Source organism: Prunus persica, chromosome G1, assembly GCF_000346465.2.
Source record: "Prunus persica cultivar Lovell chromosome G1, Prunus_persica_NCBIv2, whole genome shotgun sequence".
Taxonomy (NCBI): domain Eukaryota; kingdom Viridiplantae; phylum Streptophyta; class Magnoliopsida; order Rosales; family Rosaceae; genus Prunus; species Prunus persica.
Window position 1 is genome coordinate 37502827 of NC_034009.1, and position 22080 is coordinate 37524906.

The following is a 22080-nucleotide window of genomic DNA, read 5'->3' on the forward strand; positions in this document are numbered from 1 at the left end:
TTCATGCAATAGAATCGTTCACGGTTATGTTAAGCCAATCATGCACTCATATGTGAGAAAGTTCTTCCAACACACACAGCAGAGGCATCTTCGATTAATCAAGTGCATGCGTTTTATGACTTGTTAATTTGAATTACAAATTCATACAAGAATCAACAAGATACATAAACATGATAGATTGAGCCTTTTCCTTTGTATTTATGAAGCCTACTCTTATTTTTTTGGTTTAATTTCTGGAATTAATGTAAAAGAAAGTTCAAACAAAATAATCTTTATTGTGAACATGAAAATCAAGAAACAGAGGCAAATTATTCAAACACTTTTTCCCCACTATAACTCGTACAGCGTATCATGGGAAATCAAGAAGGAAACCCTTCACCCTTATTTTCAATCATAACCCTCCAGAATTATTCAACTGCATAATCAATCTGGTGTGTGTGTATATATAGCCCCAAAAGAGAGCAGTTTGGAAAATAGTGCGATTAATTCCAACGTGGCAGTGGGACCGCAAACAACTTCATGAGCCCATCCTTGCAGTTCTTGCCATCCTTCCCACTACTGGCAAAGTAAGATGGCCTCCACTCAGTCAGCTCAACCTTGAAGCCCTCACCAGTTCCCTGCGTCTCACTTGCCAACAGCTTGGCTTTGCTGAAATCGCACTTTATGTAGCTCCACAGGTTTGGGAGCTGGTACACGCTGTAACCAGAGTCGTTCTCATACTTGAACACTGCAAAATCAGATCACGTAAAACAAAGTTTGAATAATTTCACATGCATTATATGATTTCATGCACGTACTAGGGTAGGGAGGGTTTACAACAGTTACTCATGCCTCCGAGGTCCTATGTTCGAATTCTCTTTCTCCTAATATCGTTTCGTTTGTATAAATTTAAAAATAAAACACGGGGGTGCTTACCCAATTGGTCCTTTATGTAGAAGGGGCTGTTTTGGAAAGCCCAATCGGTGTAGTTGAAGCCATAACGCCAGCCTTCAGAGCCTCCAACGACGAGGGTTCTGGCCTCGCTCGCTGCCAGTAGAGAGGCAGCAGCTAGAAGCAGAAGGAACCCTCGTGCATTATAACTCAAAGCCATGCTAGCTGTTTGTATCTCAAAGTATATTGCTCCTTCAATAAAGTGCTAAGATATTGAAAACTCGAATATGGGAAGGAGATGAGAAAGCATGAGGGCTCATGGGGTTTATATAGGGCAAAAAAATGTGACCAGAATTGCCTCTGTCTCTTTGGTTGGTGAAAATATGAGGCCTCGGTAATGACTGAATTGCCATACTTCAAAATTTGCAGCTGGATTGTAATTTGTGTGAGAGCATGACCAGAAAACGGGAGGGTAAAAGGGTAAAATTATCGGCTGACAAATTGTTCTGGTCATCGTGAATTTGGTCATTATCCACTTAGAACAAGAATTTGATGCAGTTGATATGATTAGAGGGGCATTAGCAGTTTAAAAAGTCAGCCAAGGCAACGGAATGTAATTGTGGGTTCGTTAACACACGAAACGGTCAACCACCGGCATTTTTATTTTATTTTGAAATGTCTCAGTTTGCAGGCTCATGGAAAATTATATCGGCAATGCGCTTCACCCAAAGTTTGACATACTTTTTGGAAAAATTTTGGGGTTTGATTTTTATGTGTGTTTGGAAATTACTTGGTGATTGCATTGTGCGAAAGCTTGGTGAGTTACCATTTTCAAGATGATGGTGGAGTCTGTTTGGTTACTGAGAAAATTTGGGAAAGGGGGGAAATAATAAGTTTTGAACATTTATCTGGGAAGCCCATGATGACAAATGGGCTCAACGGGTTGCCTAGTTCTAGCTCAATGGACCTAAAAGTCATAGCTCAACCTTAACCTTAACCACGAGTCATTATGTAGTGAGGGCTTTATCCAACAACTAACCAATTTCATTCAACAGTTAACCAATTTGCCTTAACCATTGATCGACTCTGATAAGGTGTTGTTTGAAGATCTTGATTTCAAAGGATTGCAATAAAAAAAAAAGAGGAAGGCAAATTTGAGTTTTAAAAATAGAGAAATCATCACATGAAACCTGAAATTGAAGAAAAGAAGGTATCTTTAAGAGGCGAATGTGTTACACTGAGAGCAGAATAACTTCAGCAGCTAGCAGATGGCAGATCGTTTACTGAATTGGTGGGAAATGACCAAAAACTCAAAAGGACCAGTACCCATCATTATCAACCCTGAAAAAGAATATGATTTTGTTGCTTCTGCAACCATAATTGAAGCAGTTATACTACTCACCTTCATTGGGTCCACACACACTTTTGTTTATACCGTAAATAAACGGCTTATGACCACCGAACACGTGGACGAGATCGATACTGATCACAGAACCCCTTCGGCATTCTCCCTACCGAAGCCATCAAGTTTGGCCCTTTTTGCTATCAGACACGTGTCATGCTCACAATCCATGTCCAGAGTCCCACATCGGAAATATGAGCACAGTGCACACCTCCCAAGGCCTATATAAGGAGACCCATATCCCCAAAATGAAGGGATCAGAACCAACGATACGCTATCGTGTAATCTGTCAGTTAACTTTACTAAATCCGTACTTACTTAAGCATCGGAGAGCCTTCGGCCGGTACCGCACCGGTACCCCAAGGATTTACCGAATGTCCCCTTTTGTAGGTACTTATCCCTCCAGAGTGGACCATTTACCGAGGACAGTCACCTACCGAAAGGATAATTTAACTAAGTTAACGAAATACATAATAAACCACTTTTTCGCATCAACAACTTTCATTAATGCTCATAGCTGGTGGGTTGATTTTGAAGCTGTGAGCAATGTTGTTTGCTTGCAATTGAATCTAAAAAAAAGTACAGTAAAACAGCTGCCTGACAGCAGTTTCTAGCTAAAATAATCTATTTTTTTCTTTTCAACTAAACAAAAAACTTGGAGTGGCAATTCAAAATTCAAAGAGAAGTCTCAAAAATGCATTTCAGTCTGCAAAATCAATGATACCAACATCACAAATGTAAAAAAAATGAACAAACAAAACACAACTGATAGAGGAGTTTTCAACTGCTACCATATCCAAAAAAACCCAACAGCTAGAACATCAAAGATTTGCAGGTTGTGGGGTTTGAGGAGATTGCTCTTCTTGCTGAAGCTCAGATCCTTGATGGGTTTGGGCTGGAGTTGAAGTTGAAACAGAGGAGCAAGACACATTAGGCCTGGAAAGTGGTGGGTTGATTCTTCCATCAATGCAAGATGAGCATTTTGTCTCTGCCCAGCTCTCCAAATCATAATGGCCATATCCTATTATGCTCCTACCAGAGCAGAGCCTCCCAATTACAACAGCAACCACACCCAAGATTATGACCACAACAAGAACAGCAACCACTGCTCCAATGGAGCCATGGGGTGAGTGAGGGTTTGCATTTTGCTGCAGCACAAAGTCTGGTGGAGGTTGCTGATCTAATGGCATTGACATTGACATTTTAGCAAAGACCCAGAAGAGGGAAGAAGACTGTGTTTTTTGTTCTTGGAGCCTTGAAATGTTCCCCAAATGCTGCAAAGTTTGAAGCTTTTTGAGTTACTCAAGACCTCAGTATAGGCTTTAGGCTATGTAGCCTATTCTAGCCAATGCATGGTTTGCTTTTGCAACTGGGTTCTTGAAAGCCTAGATTTATTCACTTGTTTGGGAGAAAAGGCCAGAACTAGAGTTATTCTCTTATGTGTAGTAGACTCACTAGAGAGAGAGAGAGAGAGAGAGAGAGAGAGAGAGAGAGAGATTGTAAATTTGTAAGATTCTGTTGAAACCTAATGAACATTCTCCATCAGCTGATTTTTTTACCCAATAGTAAAGGCCTCAGGAATCTTTTTTTTTAAATTTAAATTTTTTAATATTAATTTTTTAAAATTTTATATTAAAATTAGGGGAACCCCAGAGGCAGTAAAAAGACAAAAGCAAAGTAAAAAGTAATCGGTAAAGTTGGAATCTTGGAAGTGTAGAGCACTTTCCAAGAGTTACCCTTTTCGAAAAAACGTCCTTGAGCTTTTTCAGTTCCTTTTTCTGTCACCCTAAGGAAGAATTCATGCTATAAAACTATAACCTCAGAAAACCTACAATTTCAAACGTTAGAAAAGCCTTTCAATAGAAAAATTATTACATCTAATTTGGAAAAAGGGTTTCATATTTTCAAGGCCTCCACTGCATGAGTTTTATAAATCTGTTAGTAAATCCACAATAACATATAATATTATTTTCATCAAATCAAATCTATTGACACCAAACAAAGTATACCAACGTAAATTAAGCTAATTAACCAAGATGTACGTGCCCGTTCTCTTACAATCAAGTGCGATATTCCTCCAGTATAGTAGAGTCACTTAGAATATTATAAATAAAAAACCACTTTAGTATCTTGGAAATTCCCAAAACCATTCGTCTTAATATTCTCTCAGAGGTTGACAGTCAAATTGTATATGAACCTCTAGCGCTCTACGACACAGGTATTATGGGATGGAACCCTGGCAATACCTGAGCCAATTTCCCAATCCCCATTATCGTTTAAAAGTCACATAGATCAACGGTCCATGTTGCTCCTCACTCTATATAAAATTCAGTAAATTTACAGCAGGTGGAATTCCAACTCCCACCTCTCACTCTCTCAAAAGAAAATTTGGGAGGCAAATCAATCAGTCAGATGATGTCATGGCTGCCAATCATGACATAATCTGGTTCTCAAATCCTGCGTCAAATCATGTTGGGTATGCAATGGTGGTACTGCACTTCTTGATTTTGATCTTGGCTACCATATGGGCATTCGAGACAATGGTGGTGGTGAGTTTCTCACGAGTTGCTGCACAATTTTTTTTGTTCAAGAAGCCTCTACGCCAGTGGAGAGAATTGTGCAGCAGAGTTTTGGTCATTTATTTCTTTTTGAATTTGCAATAGTCATGTTAATTGTATCAAGGTTTCTTCTTTCTGTTGTTTATTGTGTGCTATTCATAGTTTTATACCAGTTATCGCACATCATTGGTCATGAATCTTTGCAACCTTTGAGTTGGATTTCTCTGATTACATCAAGTGCTTATTCAGAAAATGGCAATTGTCCTTTACACAAAGAATCCGACTGGAAAGAAGCTGGATATCATGACCACGGAGTAAGACTCCGTTTTCAGGCCACTTTTTTGGTGTTACACTCCAAATAACACGGTGCTTCCAGTTTTTGATTGTGTACTGACATTGAGAGGGACAAGTTATGTGCCATTCATAGATGACATTTGGAATGTCGAGTGGTATTTTTGCTTTTCGAGTGTTAATTTGTTTGATTTTTAGATAACATGTTATTTGTGTTAGATTTAATGTGTCAATTTCTATTACAGAATTCTGAATCATGCAATTTTTTTTTTCCATGTAAGAGTACTGGGATGGATGCTTGCTTGGGCATTCTTCTCATTCTCTTTTCCACTGCAGATTATAAGCTTAGATGGGTCTGCTTCAAGAAGCCTTGTTATATTCATAATCAGCAGTTCATTTTAGTTGCTTGCAGTTTTTCGGTGCTCTCCTCTTCATCTCTGCTTTTCTCATTAATTCATTTATTTAGAGTTGTGTCCAGGTTAGGCTTTGATTTTTGTTCTTCTTTTGTTTTCTCAGGGGATTCTTTTGGCAGAGGAGTTGAAGGGTTAGAAGCAGTTAGGTGAAGAAAATGCTTTCTTTGAGTTACTTCTATTTCAACTTTCTGTGAAATTCCCTTTTCTTTTGACTGAAAACGCTCTGACCTTCTAATGCAGATCTTCTAAGAAAGAAACAAATTGGATGATATTTAATCCAAGTTATATCATCTTTATATGTTGAATAAATTGTTTTAGTATTTGAACCCAAAGATTGAGTCTTTGGGTGACTATGCCTTTGTTTGTTTGTTTAAACTTATTTATCTGTTTGCCAGATCAATAGCTTCATTTTGGTTTATTACGAAGCATACATTTGGTATGTGATTTGGCAATAGAACATAAATTTAGCCACTTTTCCTGTTTTCATTAGTTCATATTAGTTTTGTTCTTTAAACTATCTATTCTGTTTTGTTGTGCATAATGGATGAAGTCAAAAAATTTCAGAGGGGAACAATTAAGAGATCAAGCTGTGAAGACATTACTATTATTTGTAAAGGAGGAGGACACAACCAGGAGGAAATTGTTGACGAAGTTAAAGGATCTTCACAGGCAACCAGCAGTTAGATTACACACAACAGGTTGTGAGAACAAAACATGTTTAGCAGACAAACATGCAAATTCCACGAAATAGCAGATGATTGTCTTTTTAGCGGAGAAATAATTAGTATAGCTCTACTTTTTCTTTTCTTTTCCTTTTTTGGGTAAAGAGTTAGTTTAAGTACAGAGTTGCCGTATGAAATTTGTTAATGTTTTTGTGTGATATCTGTTTTCTCTTTGTATAAAAAGCCTTAAAGGCTTCTAATATTTCCATTTTCCCAATTGAACTCCTATATTAGTCCCTTTTCCTATAATAGGAACATTTGGTTGCAATTTTTTTCTTTCCTGTTCTGTATTCAGTTTAAGTTTCATGCTTCATGATTGTAATGTTTTTTTTTTTTTAATAATTTGGTAACATATGTTCTATTGTATTCATTGATAACCTTTATAAAAATAAATCAATTATCATAGTTGACCATATTGAAAAGAATTTAAAACAAATGGAAAAACTAATTTAAATTCATCTTTGTATTTATTGATAACAATTATCATAGTTAGGGGCTAACATTTGTGTACTCTACCGTATTACAAAATATTTTAGATAAAGTGTTTTCTTTGTTTATGTTTCTTTTTTGAGATCTTATTTCTTATTTATGTGACATGTAGTCTTGGTTAGAGAAAATAGATGATATGACATTTAATTTTCTATAGCTTTTAGGTAGTAGTAGATTATCTGTATTGTCATTGCAAATGAACACACACAAAAAAGAGGCCCTCTAGCCAAAAAGAGGAAATTTGGTGATATTTACATACATTATAAGAGTGTGAGCCGATCAGCCTTCTAGTAAAAATGACAAAGTTAAAGACCAAAAGAAGGGCAGAATCCAATTGCATATTGTAAATTAAGAATTGCAAACAGACGTTACGAAATTGCATACTATATATGCAATTGCATATTGTAAAATAAGAATTGCACATAGATGCTACAAAATTGCATACAGGTATATGCAAATGCATATTATTTACTGAGAATTGCACACATGTGCTATCAAATATGCGATATATGCCCAAAAACCATTAAACATGGCTAAATTGTTGATTTAATCCTTGAACTTATACCCAAGGGTTGTTCATTGATTAAAGATTCCCATTCCTGGAAAAATGGGCTCAACTAACTTACTTTTTCAAACAAACAGGCTATTTGTTCACGCAAAAGCAGGGGTTGTGTTCGTTGAGCAAAGTTACCCGTTCCTCGAAAAAATAGACCTAACTAACTTACTTTATCAAACAAACGGACTATTTGTTCACGTGAATGTAAGGGTTGCGTTCGGTGAGTAAAGTTACCCGTTTCTCGGAAAAATTGGCCCAACTAACTTACTTTTTTAAATAAACGGGCTATTTGTTGACGCAAACGCAATGAGTTGTGTTCGTTGAGTAAAGTTGTTCATTCCTGGAAAAATGAGCTCAACTAACTTACTTTTTCAAACAAACAGGCTATTTGTTTACGTAAACGCAGGGGTTGCGTTCGTTGAGTAAAGTTGCCCGTTCTTCGAAAAAATGGGCCAAATTAACTTATTTTTCAAACAAACGGGCTATTTGTTCACGTAAACGCAGGGTTGTGTTCGTTAAGTGAAGTTGCCCGTTCCCAGGAAAAATGGGCTAAACTAACTTACTTTTTCAAATAAACGGGCTATTTGTTCACGTAAACGCAGGGGTTGCGTTCGTTGAGGAAAGTTGCTCGTTCATCGGAAAAATTGGCCCAACTAACTTACTTTTTCAAACAAACAGGCTATTGGTTGACGCGAACGCAATAGGTTGCGTTTATTGAGTAAAGTTGTCCGTTCCCTATAAAAATGGGCCCAACTAACTTACTTTTTCAAACAAACGGGTTATTTGTTGAGGCGAACGCAATAGGTTGCGGTCGTTGAGTAAAGTTGTCCGTTCCCCTGAAAAATGGGCCCAACTAACTTACTTTTTCAAACAAATGGGCTATTTGTTCATGCGAACGCAGGGGTTGTGTTCGTTGAGTAAAGTTGCCTGTTTCCGGAAAAATAGGTCAAACTAACTTATTTTTTCAAACAAACGGGCTATTTGTTCACATAAACGCAGGGGTTGCGTTCGTTGAGTAAAATTACTCGTTCCCAGGAAAAATGGGTCCAACTAACTTACTTTTTCAAATAAACGGGCTATTTGTTCACGCGAACGCAATAGGTTGCGTTCGTTGAGTAAAGTTGTCTATTCTCTGGAAAAATGGGCCTAACTAACTTACTTTTTCAAGAAAATAGGCTATTTGTTCACGGGAATGCAGGGGTTGCGTTCATTGAGTAAAGTTCCCCGTTCCCAGGAAAAATGGCCAATACTTTTCAAACAAACAGGCTATTTGTTCACGCGAATGCAGAGGTTGCGTTCGTTGAGTAAAGTTCCCCGTTCCCCAGAAAAATGGCCAAACTAACTTACTTTTTCAAACAAACGGGCTATTTGTTCATGTAAAGGCAAGGGTTGCGTTCGTTGAGTAAAGTTGCTCGTTCTCCGAAAAAAATGGCCCAACTAACTTACTTTTTCAAATAAACGGACTTTTTGTTCACGCGAACGCAATGAGTTGCGTTCGTTGAGTAAAGTTGTCCGTTCCCTGAAAAAATGGGCCCAACTAACTTACTTTTTCAAACAAACGGGCTATTTGTTCACGCGAACGCAGGGGTTGCGTTTGTTAAGTAAAGTTGCCCGTTTCCCGGAAAAATGGGCCAAACTAAGTTAATTTTTCAAACAAACGGGATATTTGTTCACGTAAACGCAGAGGTTGCGTTTATTGAGTAAAGTTGCCCATTCCCCGTAAAAATGGGCCAAACTAACTTACTTTTTAAAACAAACGGGCTATTTGTTCACGCGAACGCTGGGGTTGCGTTCATTGAGTAAAGTTGCCCGTTCCTAGGAAAAATGGGCCAAATGAACTTACTTTTTCAAACAAACAGGCCACTTGTTCACGGTAACGCAGGGGTTGCGTTCGTTGAGAAAAGTTTTCTGTTCCCCGAAAAAAAGGGCTCAACTAACTTACTTTTTCAAACAAACATGATATTTGTTCACGCGAACACATGGGTTGCGTTTGTTGAGTAAAGTTGTCCGTTCCCTGAAAAACTGTACCCCACTAACTTACTTTTTCAAATAAACGAGATATTTATTCACTCGAACGCAAAGAGTGCCTTTGTTAAGAAATTTACCTGTTCCCCTGGAAAATGGACCCTACTAACTTAGTTTTCCAAACAAAGGGGCTATTTGTTCAAGCGAACGCAGGGAGTGCATTCGTTTAGAAAATAAAAGTTCACGAGAAAGAAGAAGACATGAATGGGTGTTTTGTTTTGAGTTGAAGAAATTATTATTATTATTTTTTAAGGAAAAAACGTATGGGTGTGATATGTACTATTGTTAGTTTAATTAGATCTATCCCCTTATATTTTTCACGTGCTTCTTTTTTAAAACTATTTAAAATTTTGTTCTTACAATAAAAAGAGAATAAAATTACAAATATATTCACATAACTAAGACTCAAACCTAGACCTTGTACCAAAGGATATGCACTAGAAACCAAATCCACTAAATAAAATTTTGTGTCAATGTGCGGCACGTTGGAGTATATATACAGTTGTTATAATATTAATATATATTATATAAAGTAAAAGAAATTCGGAGGTCCTAAAAAATCAGGAGCCCTATGCAGTGGCACCACTTGCATCATGCCAGGGCCGCCCCTGCCTACTAGTTCGGTTAATCCTAATTTTTAATACAATCATTGATAATGTACATAATATTTATGAACATTTTACACCAAAATTACGTATTTCAATGCTTATATTTGTCATTTTTGTTGATTTTTTCCCGATACCTAAAACGATAATGATATATTCCTCGAAATTTCCGTAAATTGGAGGCCCTATATTATCTGCACGGCCGATATTTTAATCCTTGACCTTACCTTTGTGAGGTGCAGAAATTAGACCCGGCAATATTGCACACGACCCGTTAACATGACACGAATTCGCATCAAATTATCAATATTTGGGTTGAACTTAATGGGTCGAGTTGAAAACAAGTGAACCCATTAAGCTAACGAGTCGTGCCGGGTCAATTTGCGAATATTGCATCCACCCGTTAAGGAGAGTAATTCTGTATTTTTTTAAAATATATATTTTTTAAATATCTCATATCCCCAACATCATGCCTTTAAAAAAATAAAAAATAAAAAATTCTTTCTTATTTTCCTTCTCTCTCTCTCTCTCTTTAATATTATTTTTCCTTCATTCCACTTCCTCTCTTCGTCGACTTTCTCATCTGCCCCTCTCTTTTTTTCTCTTCTCTACATCCCTCAATCTCTCACTTTTTTCCTGTTCTTCTCCCCTTTCGGAAATTGTCCATCTCTCCCCTCCATTTTTTTTCTTCTCTTCTTCTCTCCCCTTTTTTCTTCTTCTTCTTCTTATTCTCTCCATCTCTTTCTTTTCTCTCCATTTTTTTCTTCTCTTCTTCTCTCCCTCCCTTTATTTTTTTTTAATTATATATAAATAATCTAATCAACCAACATTTTGCTTCTCTTGTTTTATCATTATGCAAGACTAATCCTGAACTTGTAGATTTTTGGATGGTGTTTATGAAAGATGAAAATTGCGAGAAAAAGGGCAAAGATAGGGGGTTGCTAGCTCGTTTTGGGATATATATATATATATATATATATTTCCTAGTTTATTCTTAACGGGTCGTGTTTGGGTCTGGTATTTCTCACCTGTTAGCTTAACGGGTCGTGTCGTGTCAACCCATTAAATTAACGGGTTAACACGAACATGACCCCAAATCCATTTGCCAGGTCTAGCAGAAATTGTTAAGGGTAATGATTAAAATATCGATCTCGAGTATAAGAACCTGAAAACCATTTGAGTTCCAAAAACCTGAAAAAGTTTCACTTGCTTATTAAATCTATACTAGTTTGTCTACTTCGAGAAAGCACGAGAGTGAAATTTGTTTGTACAAATGATAATAATTGCATATATAGGGTCAACTATTGCATAAATGGTATGCAATTGCATATCCTGGTTTACAAAAGTCATTAAAAATGAATTTTATTCAAGTTTAGGCTTTAAAGAGACTGCGCAATTGCACGTCCCATGATACAAAAACTAGACAGCGGTGTACAATTACCCTTTCCTCCATCTGTTTTGTTTGTAATCAATCAACAACCAACATAACCAATGGGGCATTGGTTAATTTATGTTAATTCACTTCTGCAAAGCTTCATAACTCATTCAGTAGCAAAACCAAGCTAAACCTAATAATAAAATAAATATTAAAAAATAAATTGAAAATTGAAATTGCAAACTAATTAAAATAAATATAGTTACATACAACCTGCAAATCTATCCATTGTAACATGATATTTAAATCACAATAAAAATTACATTTAAAACTAAAAATACTCAAAATGAACTAAGTTATCTAGCACTTAGAAGATCACGAGCAATTAGAAGATCACGAGCAACACAGTATAAGAAAACCTTTATGGGAAATCCATCCTTACTATATGGCACTTTATGGGAACAACATATGGCGCATAACCATTTTCTCAAGTCCTCACTATATGGCACTTTATGGGAACAATGGTTGTTGTTCATTAAAAGCAGAAGACATCAGAGTAAGAAATAAATAAAACTTCACAATTGAAAATCACCCTCATGATGTTACTCTGACATTACTTGATTACAAGATGTGGATGAAGCGTTCGTGAATTGTTACATGAAAGAGTATCACTTGCGTACTTAAACCCTTTCCAAACATCCTATACATATCATGCATTTATCTGATACATCTCACATGGGAAAGCATGAACTCATTATAACACAATAGATTTCTACATGCCTATCCATGGAAACTATCCAACACCAATCCAGATTACCTGTTTATATACCACCTGTGATACAGTTTTTTGAAATCAAGAGCACACCAACATTACTTAATTGTCAACTCCAAATAAAAGAAAATCATAGAGCGTTTCGGTACACGGTACACTATCCACTAGAAGATCTGTAGATTGATAAATTAACCGTCCACAAATGCCAAAACATCATGTAAGACCTAATATATTTTTAAAAAATAATTGAACCTGACATAAATAATTAAAAAGGTTTTACCAGTCACTTGTAGGTGCCAACATGGAAATTAAATTGAGAGCATGGAACTTAAGGCACTCAACAACTTGGGTTGTGTTTTAACTAGGCAACAATAGATGTTTGATACCACAGTTGAAGAAAACTATGAGCTTTAAGAAGTGAGCAAGAGAAAAAATAGAAGTAGCCTTACACTGTCTTGAACCATATCCTGCCTTGCCCACCACAGAAAAGCACCCACACCAACAATTGCTACAAGCACTGCAAGGAGCTGGATGTGGAAAGGCATCAATTTCATTAGAGATATAATCCTACATGCTGATGTCAGAGTAAAAAATAAAAATGATTATATTAGAAACAAAAATAGTATAAAACTACCTGTTTTTTTTTCAGAAATGTAAAGGAACTAAGATTTGTGAGAAGAACCCCAAATCAGTTGCTAAATGAAAGAGAGTACCCAAATGGAAACAATTGCATCCAAAATCCAACCAAGCTGCCTCTAGCAGTAGCTCCGTCATCTTTCCCACCACCACCTCCACCACCATTAAACCCAAACCCCTGATTGAACCTCACCACAACCTCTCTTTTCATCTTCTTCTTCTTCTTCTCTTTCTTCTTCTCTAACTGGTATCTCAATGCTCTATTTTCTTTGATGACTAAGATGAATGAATTTTTTTTACAATAAAATGAAATCTTACGCTACGATTAAAAAAATCTAATTTAATAGATTAGAGAACCTCATATTAATTTTTATTTTAAAAAAGGACAAGGGAAAATTTGAAGGAAGAAAAATTTACAAAACCCAAACTTGTTGCTCTAAATAAATTAAAAAATAAGAGAGAAAAAACAAAGAAACAACAACGAAGAGAAGCCAGATGCGTGGGAACTAAAATCTCCCAGCCAGATGCATGTGAATTGAAATTGAATTTGAATGGTGATGGGGTATTGTCTTTGTCCCCAACGTTGATGGTCAAGCTTTGGCCTGAAATTTTGTTCTACCACGTGAAAGTGATGAGGAGCTGCTTCTGGGTGAGAGTTTGGCTCTGTCTACCCACTTTCCCTTTCTCTGTCTCTACAATTCTCACCAAGCAAGAGACCCTCAAAGAAGAATCCACAAAACAGCACACAATCTCTCATTTCAACATTACTTAAATTCACACACAGGCATGCACAGAGTTCTTTTTCTAAACATTTCTACTCAACTTGCGAACTATTTCAATAACAGAAAGCTGAAGATTTAGTAGATGAAACGCAGCAATTTATTTCCCAGAATTAGAAAACAATGCAATAAATCCATGAAAATGAAAAGTAATCTATAAATTAGTAAAAAGGTCCCATTTGAGATGATGGATTCATATTTTCCTCAACATGAACACTCTAAATATTTCTCATAATTATCAAATTGACCAACTCACAATTCTCAAATTCCATTTGATTGCTTTATGAATTTCCAATACCAATACCTTAAATTTATCACAAAAGCCAAAATGAACAAGCAATAGAGAGATAATAACATACGGGCAATAGGAATTGGAGAAGATGGCAATCTTGTTGAGTAGATGACGTTTTGTACGAACGCCGAAGGCGAAGTCGAAGCCTCCACGACGATGACGTTTCCCAACAATATCAGCGCCCCCGCCGCTGCTGCCGTGAACGCAGCACCACCCAACAACTCTAACGCATCTTCACACGACGACACAACGATCGCAGGTCCGAAAGGCTGATGCAGCTCTGAGACGATTCAAGCGAGTCCGACCCGTCCTCTGCCACCGGTTTGCGCCGTCGAGACTATCCAGCTCCACAATACAGAGGAGTAGGTCGAGCGACAGTTCAGAGCAAGTTGAAGAACGAGCGCGTGGTTTTGTTTTCCTTCTTTTAACCTGTTACCCAAAACAGCCGGTTCCTATTGTTTTTAAAAAACATCACGTGCCTATCATGTGAGCGGCTGTACCTATACAGCCGATGCACCACAGAAGGACCCACATAAGTGGATTAGCAATGAACGTGACGGAGAAAAAAAGAAAACGAAAGCGATCAGCTGATGGGTTAGCTAATTGAAGATGGGGCTTAAAATTGGGCTTCAATTGTTTGAAAGCTACATGTGATTTAATTGGTTGGGCCAGGCTAATTTGTTGTTAGTTTGGTGTCTTTGGGCCTTGGGTTCCTTGTGACAATCGCTGTCGAAGAAATCCCTTTCCTCGCAGGGCTCCATCGAGAATGTTAAATTAGTTAAAGAAAAGATCAAGCCAGCACAACCGCATTCCATTTATCATGTGAGATTATGAACCACAAAACAACATCAATGGTTCTTAATTAAATCCGCCGTGGTCCCTATGAATCGATGAAGATAAGATTTTAACCAGCCCACAGATTTCGACTGCCGATGGTGACGTACACAGGGTGACGCGGTTGCCGAATTATTCAGAGGCCTTGATGGGTATTTCCACGGTAAGAAGCTGAGAGCGTGCCCACTTTGTAATATTGCTCCATATAATATTTATTAAAATAAGACATCCAATAATGTCCAAGAAACATCTGAATCTGATCGAGGCCCTGGTTGGTTGTGTGTATATTTATTGTGTGATAAAAACATATTAGTCTGCATTATTTCCATTCTCTTCTTCTTCTTGGCCCATCTTCCTACTGGGACTTGAAGCTGAGCTCAAGCGGTGAGTGAAGATGAATGATGGGGGAGGCTCAAGTGGACGCTCATCAAGTGGAGGCAGATCTAGCCAGGCCCCGGCTAGCGTGAGGGCTCCTGTGCCGCCTCGAGGTGCCGTGATGAAGAAGATTGTTTCTGACATGGTTAAACCCTTTGCCACTTCTTCCTCCTAATCATCATGATCAAGCATTGAAGCTTGTCATGTATGTTCATGTGTTGCTCTGCTCTGTAAATATTTCTCAACTCTAGCTTTATGTGAAATAAACCCTAATGTAATCCCCTTATTATTATCATCCTGCGGAGAGCAGGTGAGGGGGGAATGCTTGATTAGGGTTGAAATTTCCGAATTGATGTAGTTAATGTCTGTAATTAACGTTCATGACTTGTTTGTTTGGAAACTATTGGAGTTTGTGTTTGGTAATAGAATGCTGCTATTTTTATCTATCTGTCATATTTTTCCGTCCACTTTATCTTCAAAATTTTAAAGAAAAATTTACCTTTTATAAAATGGACATTTACCCCTTTCTCTTTGAAACATAATATTTTTAGAAGGCCAGCGCCATGGGGTACAAAATAGACGAAATGAGATTGAATTCTTTTCCATCAAAGCTTTTCTTTAACTTCTTCTTCGTTATATGGGGGGTTCTATTTACCCCAGCAAACAGCTCATGCCATCTAACAAGCCCACAAAAAATCTGCAAAAATGGTTGAAGAAATTAGTTAAATGGTACCTTAATTGCTAATCTGGTGGGAAGAAGGTTGCTGGCAATAGCTCTTTGATTGTGGGTTAGACAGAGTATATATCTTCAATGTCTTTCTTGGATATCAGACCACAAACAGACTGCAATTCTAAATTGTGCTTCCAATTGGTTGCCTTTCTATGCACTCTTCTTTCACTCCAATTTTGATCTAATTCCAATTATCACTTCTGTGCAAACTTACAGAGAGATGGCTGTTTTCCATAGGGATGAGGGGCAGCTTTGGGGAGGTGGGGTTGAGGTGGATTATTTTTTACTTTTTTTAATTTATAAATATATTTTTTTTTGCCATAATATTATAAGTTTTGCTTAAATTAATAATGAATGGGTATTTTAGGAATTATGGTGGGTATTGTGTTTTTTCAAATTTATATGATAAGTAAAAAGATAAGGTGGGTGGGAAAATAGGACAGATGGTGGAAATAGCAACACTCTTGGTAATATTATGACCAAGGTTGTTTGCCAATGACAATTTTCTTGATTGCGTTGAAACTTTTTTTGAATTTTGATAGTGTGATTCTGATGGTGTTGATTACATTCATCAATAGCTGAGAATGCTCAGTGTCCACACATGACTGTGGGTCGAAATCTAAATGAAGTAAGTAAATGGCTTAACTGTGATTTGCTCCCTGAACTTGTATCTAATTTTTATTTTACCCCTCTTCTTATTTTTTAGAAAATTAAGGACCCGAACAGATTTTTTTCCCCAATTTGCCCCCCGACGTCAAAATTTGCCACTTCCCATTCATTTTATCGTCAAGTTGGTGTTTTAGTGGAGACGCAAAATGACAAAAGTAACCTTTAACTTAATGGCAGGATGGATGGGAAGTGGCAGATTTTGACGTCTGGGGCAAATTGGTGAAAAAAATTAGTTCATGTCCTTAATTTTCTATATATAAAAAAAGGTAGGGGATAAATCGAAACCTAAGTACAAATTCAAGGGCAAATCACCAATTAACTCTTAGGCCCCGTTTGGTTCGTGGAATGAATTTGAGGGGAAATCATTTCCCATGTCATTCCCCAAGGAATAGGAATGAAAGATTCCTTTCCCACGTTTCGTAATGCTGGGAAAGTAACCGAGAAATATCACTTTATTTCCTCTTCCATATTTGTTTTGAGTAGGAATGGAAAACAAAGTTTGTATAAATTTTCAATTATACCCATATTAAATCAAATTAAAAAAGAATGCATTTAATGATATATTATAATTCTAAATTATTATGGAGATAAAATAGTCATAAAAAATATTTATTTAATGTTAGCTTATTTTCCTAAACTTTTCCATGAGAAGGAAAAACAAAACCTAAGTTGGGAGGATTGCTTCACTTTTCCCCTTACTTTCCTATGAGCCAGGTAACAATTTCTCATACATAAACTTACCAACACATGGAAAAACAATTGATTTCTCATTCCCAAGTCTCCTTTCCCATGAACTAAACAGGCCTAAGTAAATAGATAAATACAGTAGCTGCCTGCATAGTGGGCCTAAAACATACCTGAAGAGAAAATGGGGCTGATGAGTAAGCTTAATGCCAGACCGAAAAAAGAAGTTGGGTTTGCAATTGGACCACGGACTATTTTGGGCATGCCCAATTAAGCGTAACAAAGAATTAATTCACAAACATTGTCTGCAATTTCCACTCTAAAGTTAGGGAGGCATGATGAAATCATGAAAGCAGCCAGCCACCATCTTCCTAACCGTTGCCCAACGGATTTCATACCCGGCAACCAAATTCAAATATCTGAAAAGCAAAAGAACAAAAGCAAAAGCCACATTCACACACACACCCACCTTTTTCCTCAGTTTTCACAAATAAAATAGTACCACCACTATATAAATTTGGTCACTCCTATGTTCCACATTAATTTCCTAGCCTCATTTTAATCAAATTCTAGCAAAATGGGTTCTTGCATTAGCAAATGCAGACCCAGAAGACACATGATAGATGAACTCAATCATGTCCAAGACAAGTTGGTAATCTCACAAGCTCCATCTAGATTAGCTGCTCCTCCAATTTCTGCTTCAAACAAAATCTCCCCCTCTCCTCCATCCCCTTCCAATTCCACTTCCTCTGCTTCTTCCTTCACTTGCACCACCAACACAAGCACTTCCCACACCAGCAGCTCACTAACCTCAACCCTGTCAAGTGCTTCTTCAGTCTTGAGTTCGAAAATCGACCGGTCTTTCTCCAACGAGTTCTTGTGGTCATGTTACAAGGAAAACCCACATGTAGTTCGGATTAATTCACTCAAAGAAGCAAGCTTTTCCTCATCATCACTGCCACAGAAGCCGCTTTTGCCAGCAGCAGTGAAGAAGAAGCAGCCAAACCTGAAAAACGCAAATGCGTCTGTTACGCCTCAAAAGAGAGTGAGGTCAAGTTCACCAACCCCATTAACAAGACAAAAGAGCTTCCGAAAAGAGCCAGAGAGGCCGCCTATGATCTCTGCATATTCTCACCCAAGTAGAATCTTGAGGTCACCTTCTCCGAGCAGAAGGTTCAACATGGCAAACCCACCAAAAGAATCAAGCCATTCAAAGCCTAACGCGTTGAATCTCAGGCCTGCAGCAAGTTCAAATTACAGCAATTCAAGCCGGCTGCTTAGACCTTATTTGAGGAGCAGAGAAACAGAGACGCGCATTCACAGGATCAGCTCCAAAATTGATGAGGTTGCAGTTGGAGAAGCTCTAGCTGACTATATGGACTCTCTTCCAGCTGAGGACATTGACAACCCCTTAATCTCTCTCGATTGTTTTATCTTCCTCTAGTAGATTAATATTCTGAGTGTGTGTGTGGTCGTGCATATATATATTTTAAAAGGTTGTGAATTCATTCATTTATATGATCTGCTGGATCAAATTAATTCATTTCAACTTCTGTAAATTTATTTGGTTTGCCTTTTTTTTCTTTTAAATTTTTTGTATCGTTACCCGATTGTTTGTTTTGATGAAAATACGAGAAATGTTTCATGTGTTTATTGTTTAGGAAATTCGTATGAATGCATAAATAATATAAGAGATGAACTATGTAAACGTGTTCAAGGAGCTGTATCCAAAAAAAAAAAAAAAAAAAGTTCAACGGGCTTGACTTCTTTAGAATTTTGGGCTTTGATGGTTTTATTTATATGGGCTAAACAACAAGAAAGAAAGTTTCATAAAAAAAAAAAAAACAAGAAAACCTTTGGGCTTAGCTATATGAGAAAGGCTCATTATTGAGGCAGATTTTGAGCCCAGCTAGATTGTTGCTCAAAGAGCTGTAGAAAATACTCTCTCTCCAGTAGAAAATAACATTGATTTGCAGATTAGAAGTTTCAGGTTTAAATTTCTGATATTATAATTGTGTGTGAGAAATCCTCATTTCCTGAAATTTAGACTATCGCTTGTATTAATTTTTTTTTAAAAATACTCTTCTCTCTCTCTCTTGTTTTTGTTATCGGGTTTGCTTTTTTTATTTGTTGGTTTTAAAGACATATATTTACAAGTCATAGATTGGACAGTGCTACACAAGAAAACAGCCAACAGGCTACCCCATATAATGTGATGCACTAATTTAGTTTTTGCAGTCCAACTTACAATGATAAGAATGGTTTAATAATCGTATTATGCAGGATGAAGTGAGGAGTTTGACTCTGAATTTATTAGTGCTTGATCCAAAAGTTGAAACAAATTACAACCTAATCGTTGACGTTGGATCAGAATCTTCTCCCTAAATTGTCTCGCAAATTCCCCCTACCCCTAATTTTGGAGACACTGTTTAGCCGAAAACGAAGGCCACGTAGGCCATGCACATCATGGATTTTGATTTTGTGTCCCTAAAATTGGAACATGACGGATGGCTTCACATGCACCAGTCTGGGTTAATTTTGGTACAAATCGACCTTTATAATTGGATACCCCTGTCGCCCGGAAACACTAGATTCTTCAAAAATTTAGGGAAAAAAGAGTGGTGCCTCGCTAAGATTAGCTAGCCTAACTACCCCATCTCATGTTGATATATATGTTGGAAAATTTATTAATTTTCTGTTATGAAAATTAAATTCGACAAGATGTGATTTTCAAGTTTGAAACAATGCGATGCATTACTTGTCTTTTTAGATTAAGACGGTAGGAATAATCTATAAATAAAGAAGTCCATTACATCATTTGAATTAATCTCATTCATGAGTCTTTGTCAGTTTAATAGTGTCTCATATTGAGAGAGTTCAAACACAAGTCTGCATTTGTTGTTCTTGTGGTTTGGAGGTCATTGTATCCTGGGAAACGTTAGTCATTAGAACCTTGAAGCACTAGTGACGGGCAATTTTGTCTTAAAAAGATAAAAGCAAGTTTTAGACTCGACCATATTCTGGTTTTTCAAAAACTTCTTTTATATTGTTTGAGTTATTTTACCATTTAAATTGGTATTTATTTGTATGGAAATTCTGCTTTTCTTTAAATATATAGCAATTTAAATCTCATTATTTTCCAACAATATATATATATACGGATTGTATTTCACTAATCCAAACTGTCTATCTTGTAGATATTTATTTAAAGATCATCTTTATGAAAAAACCACTTGAATCCGATATCATTTGACCACTCAATTAAATTATTAAAATTGTAGTACTTTCTTGAAGCATCGTGTTCACTAATAATCTATGAATGAGAACCTAAAAAATAGATAGTTTGGATCGTTGAAATTTTTTTTGTAAAGTATCCTAAAAAATGTCCCTCAAATAAAATTATTTAAAAAATTCTTCAATAGAAGGGAGCTATATATAATTATAATGTGTAACTTTAGTATTGTTCATAGGGACATGATGTAACATTTTCAACCTTGAATTATTCAATGGGTACGTTGTGTGTGATATCAGTTCTGTTTTTAAAAAGAAAAAAGGGGAAATTTAGGATTAGTATATATGACTCAAAACTTTATCAAGTAAAACGTTATATGTTTGAAAACCCCATATCATTAGAGAGAGAGAGAGAGAGAGAGAGAGAGAGAGGTAGGTGAGGGAGAGTGATACTCTATAACTCTATATGATAGTGTACATATATGCCTGCATACGAAGTGCTGCTATTTTCACTCTATTGTCCTATTTATTTATTCATCTTATCTTCTCACTTATCATATAAATTTGAAAAAACACACTCTATATATCCACACACCTATATTCCTAAAATACCATTTCATTATATTCAACCAAAACCCATAAATGAAGCAAAAAAAAAAAAAAAAAGAACCCAAACAAACCGAGCAACCTCTTTCCTATTCTTCTTCTTCAATCATAATTCCAAAAAAAATCCTGAAAGACACCCTTTAGTCCCAAGTCCCTACAGCATGCCCTTGCTTTCATTGAAAGCATGCTAGCCTTCAACCACCTGCCAATTCAAAACCCAATAACCCTTTGAGTTATTCAACCTAAAACCGTACCAAATAACAAACAAACGAAAAATAAAGAATCAATTCATTCATAGGGGTGGCTGTCGAGAGCAGGGAGGAGAGAAATAAGGAGAAAAAAAGGAGGTGGAGGGTGGAGGGTGGATGGGTGCATGGGGAAGATAAGACAGATAGTAGGGTGGGTCTTTCTTGGCTGTTGAAGAGAGAGAGAGGGAAAGAGAGAAAAGAAGGAGAGATGAGGTGTGGTTTGGATGTGCGGTTGGCTGGTGGGTTGGTCAGGCTTTCATCGGGATGGGGAGAAGGGGGTTTTATAAGTCATTATATAAAAAGGTAAATTTGTCTTTAAAATTTTGAAAATAAGACGGGTAGAAATAGTAACACTTCTATAAACAGTAGTGATTATATTATAACAAAATTAAGATTTAAGTAAATCACTTTCACTATCGATGTTGATTCAAGGTAGTAAGAGTTCATGCAAAATGAATTAGCAGTGGAAAGTTATGTTGAGAGAAGAAAGGAGGATAGGGGGATAATAAAATGTATTGCCGTTGGTTTGTTCTACTAGTTAGAACTTAGAACCACCTAAACAAAATTTGAAAAGTGTAGCATCTAAATTAAAAATTTATTATTATTTTATTTGGTGTATAAGCATGCCGCTGACGAATGCATACGGCATGCGTTGTATTGCTCTCATTTGTTCCAACAAAAAAACGCAGTAAACCCGAATGCGTTGCATGGCTATATCACTATAAGCTCTATAACTATGATCTTCACAGATAGGGTCGAAGTAAATAATATAATATTCATGTCTACGTGGCACTTACTAGATAGATAGCTTACTTTTTATATCGTCCAAAAGACACCTAACATAATAAGCCAAATAAAGGATTTACAATTTTCAAATTGGTATGTATTATTTATATAAACCTATGTACATGTTTTTCT

General features: G+C 36.7%; 4 protein-coding genes and 1 long non-coding RNA gene across 5 annotated transcripts; 2 read left to right on the forward strand and 3 right to left on the reverse strand.

The window, feature by feature from the left end:
* Positions 246–1179, reverse strand: LOC18790240. The gene is made up of 2 exons (XM_007224309.2): positions 916–1179; positions 246–727 (listed from the first exon to the last, which is right to left on the reverse strand). Exons 1-2 carry the CDS (start codon positions 1088–1090, stop codon positions 483–485), a joined length of 420 nt encoding a protein of 139 aa, XP_007224371.1. The 5' UTR covers positions 1091–1179; the 3' UTR covers positions 246–482.
* On the reverse strand, positions 2811–3665 carry LOC18790780. Its single transcript, XM_007224941.2, has one exon. The coding sequence runs from the start codon at positions 3472–3474 to the stop codon at positions 3094–3096; it is 381 nt and encodes a 126-aa protein (XP_007225003.2). The 5' UTR covers positions 3475–3665; the 3' UTR covers positions 2811–3093.
* LOC109948343 lies at positions 4746–6532 on the forward strand. Its single transcript, XM_020561142.1, has 5 exons — positions 4746–4821; positions 5080–5144; positions 5403–5680; positions 5930–5970; positions 6085–6532. The coding sequence occupies exons 1-5, from the start codon at positions 4797–4799 to the stop codon at positions 6216–6218; spliced, it is 543 nt and encodes a 180-aa protein (XP_020416731.1). The 5' UTR covers positions 4746–4796; the 3' UTR covers positions 6219–6532.
* Positions 11759–14299, reverse strand: LOC109946795. Its single transcript, XR_002269880.1, has 2 exons — positions 13853–14299; positions 11759–12605 (listed from the first exon to the last, which is right to left on the reverse strand). It is a non-coding gene; the product is annotated as an uncharacterized LOC109946795 (long non-coding RNA).
* On the forward strand, positions 17572–18825 carry LOC18791408 (segmentation polarity homeobox protein engrailed). The gene has a single exon (XM_007224381.2). It carries the CDS (start codon positions 17655–17657, stop codon positions 18519–18521), a length of 867 nt encoding a protein of 288 aa, XP_007224443.1. The 5' UTR covers positions 17572–17654; the 3' UTR covers positions 18522–18825.

Bases quoted from the DNA above. Each gene is read 5' to 3' on its own strand.
- LOC18790240 (XM_007224309.2), bottom strand. From the start codon at position 1,090: ATGGCTTTGAGTTATAATGCACGAGGGTTCCTTCTGCTTCTAGCTGCT. The intron at 728-915 runs GTAAGCACCCCC...CTGATTTTGCAG, and splicing joins CTACATAAAGGACCAATTGG to TGTTCAAGTATGAGAACGAC.
- LOC18790780 (XM_007224941.2), bottom strand. From the start codon at position 3,474: ATGTCAATGTCAATGCCATTAGATCAGCAACCTCCACCAGACTTTGTG.
- LOC109948343 (XM_020561142.1), top strand. From the start codon at position 4,797: ATGGGCATTCGAGACAATGGTGGTG. The intron at 4,822-5,079 runs GTGAGTTTCTCA...GTGCTTATTCAG, and splicing joins CATTCGAGACAATGGTGGTG to AAAATGGCAATTGTCCTTTA. The intron at 5,145-5,402 runs GTAAGACTCCGT...TTTCCATGTAAG, and splicing joins CTGGATATCATGACCACGGA to AGTACTGGGATGGATGCTTG.
- LOC18791408 (XM_007224381.2), top strand. From the start codon at position 17,655: ATGGGTTCTTGCATTAGCAAATGCAGACCCAGAAGACACATGATAGAT.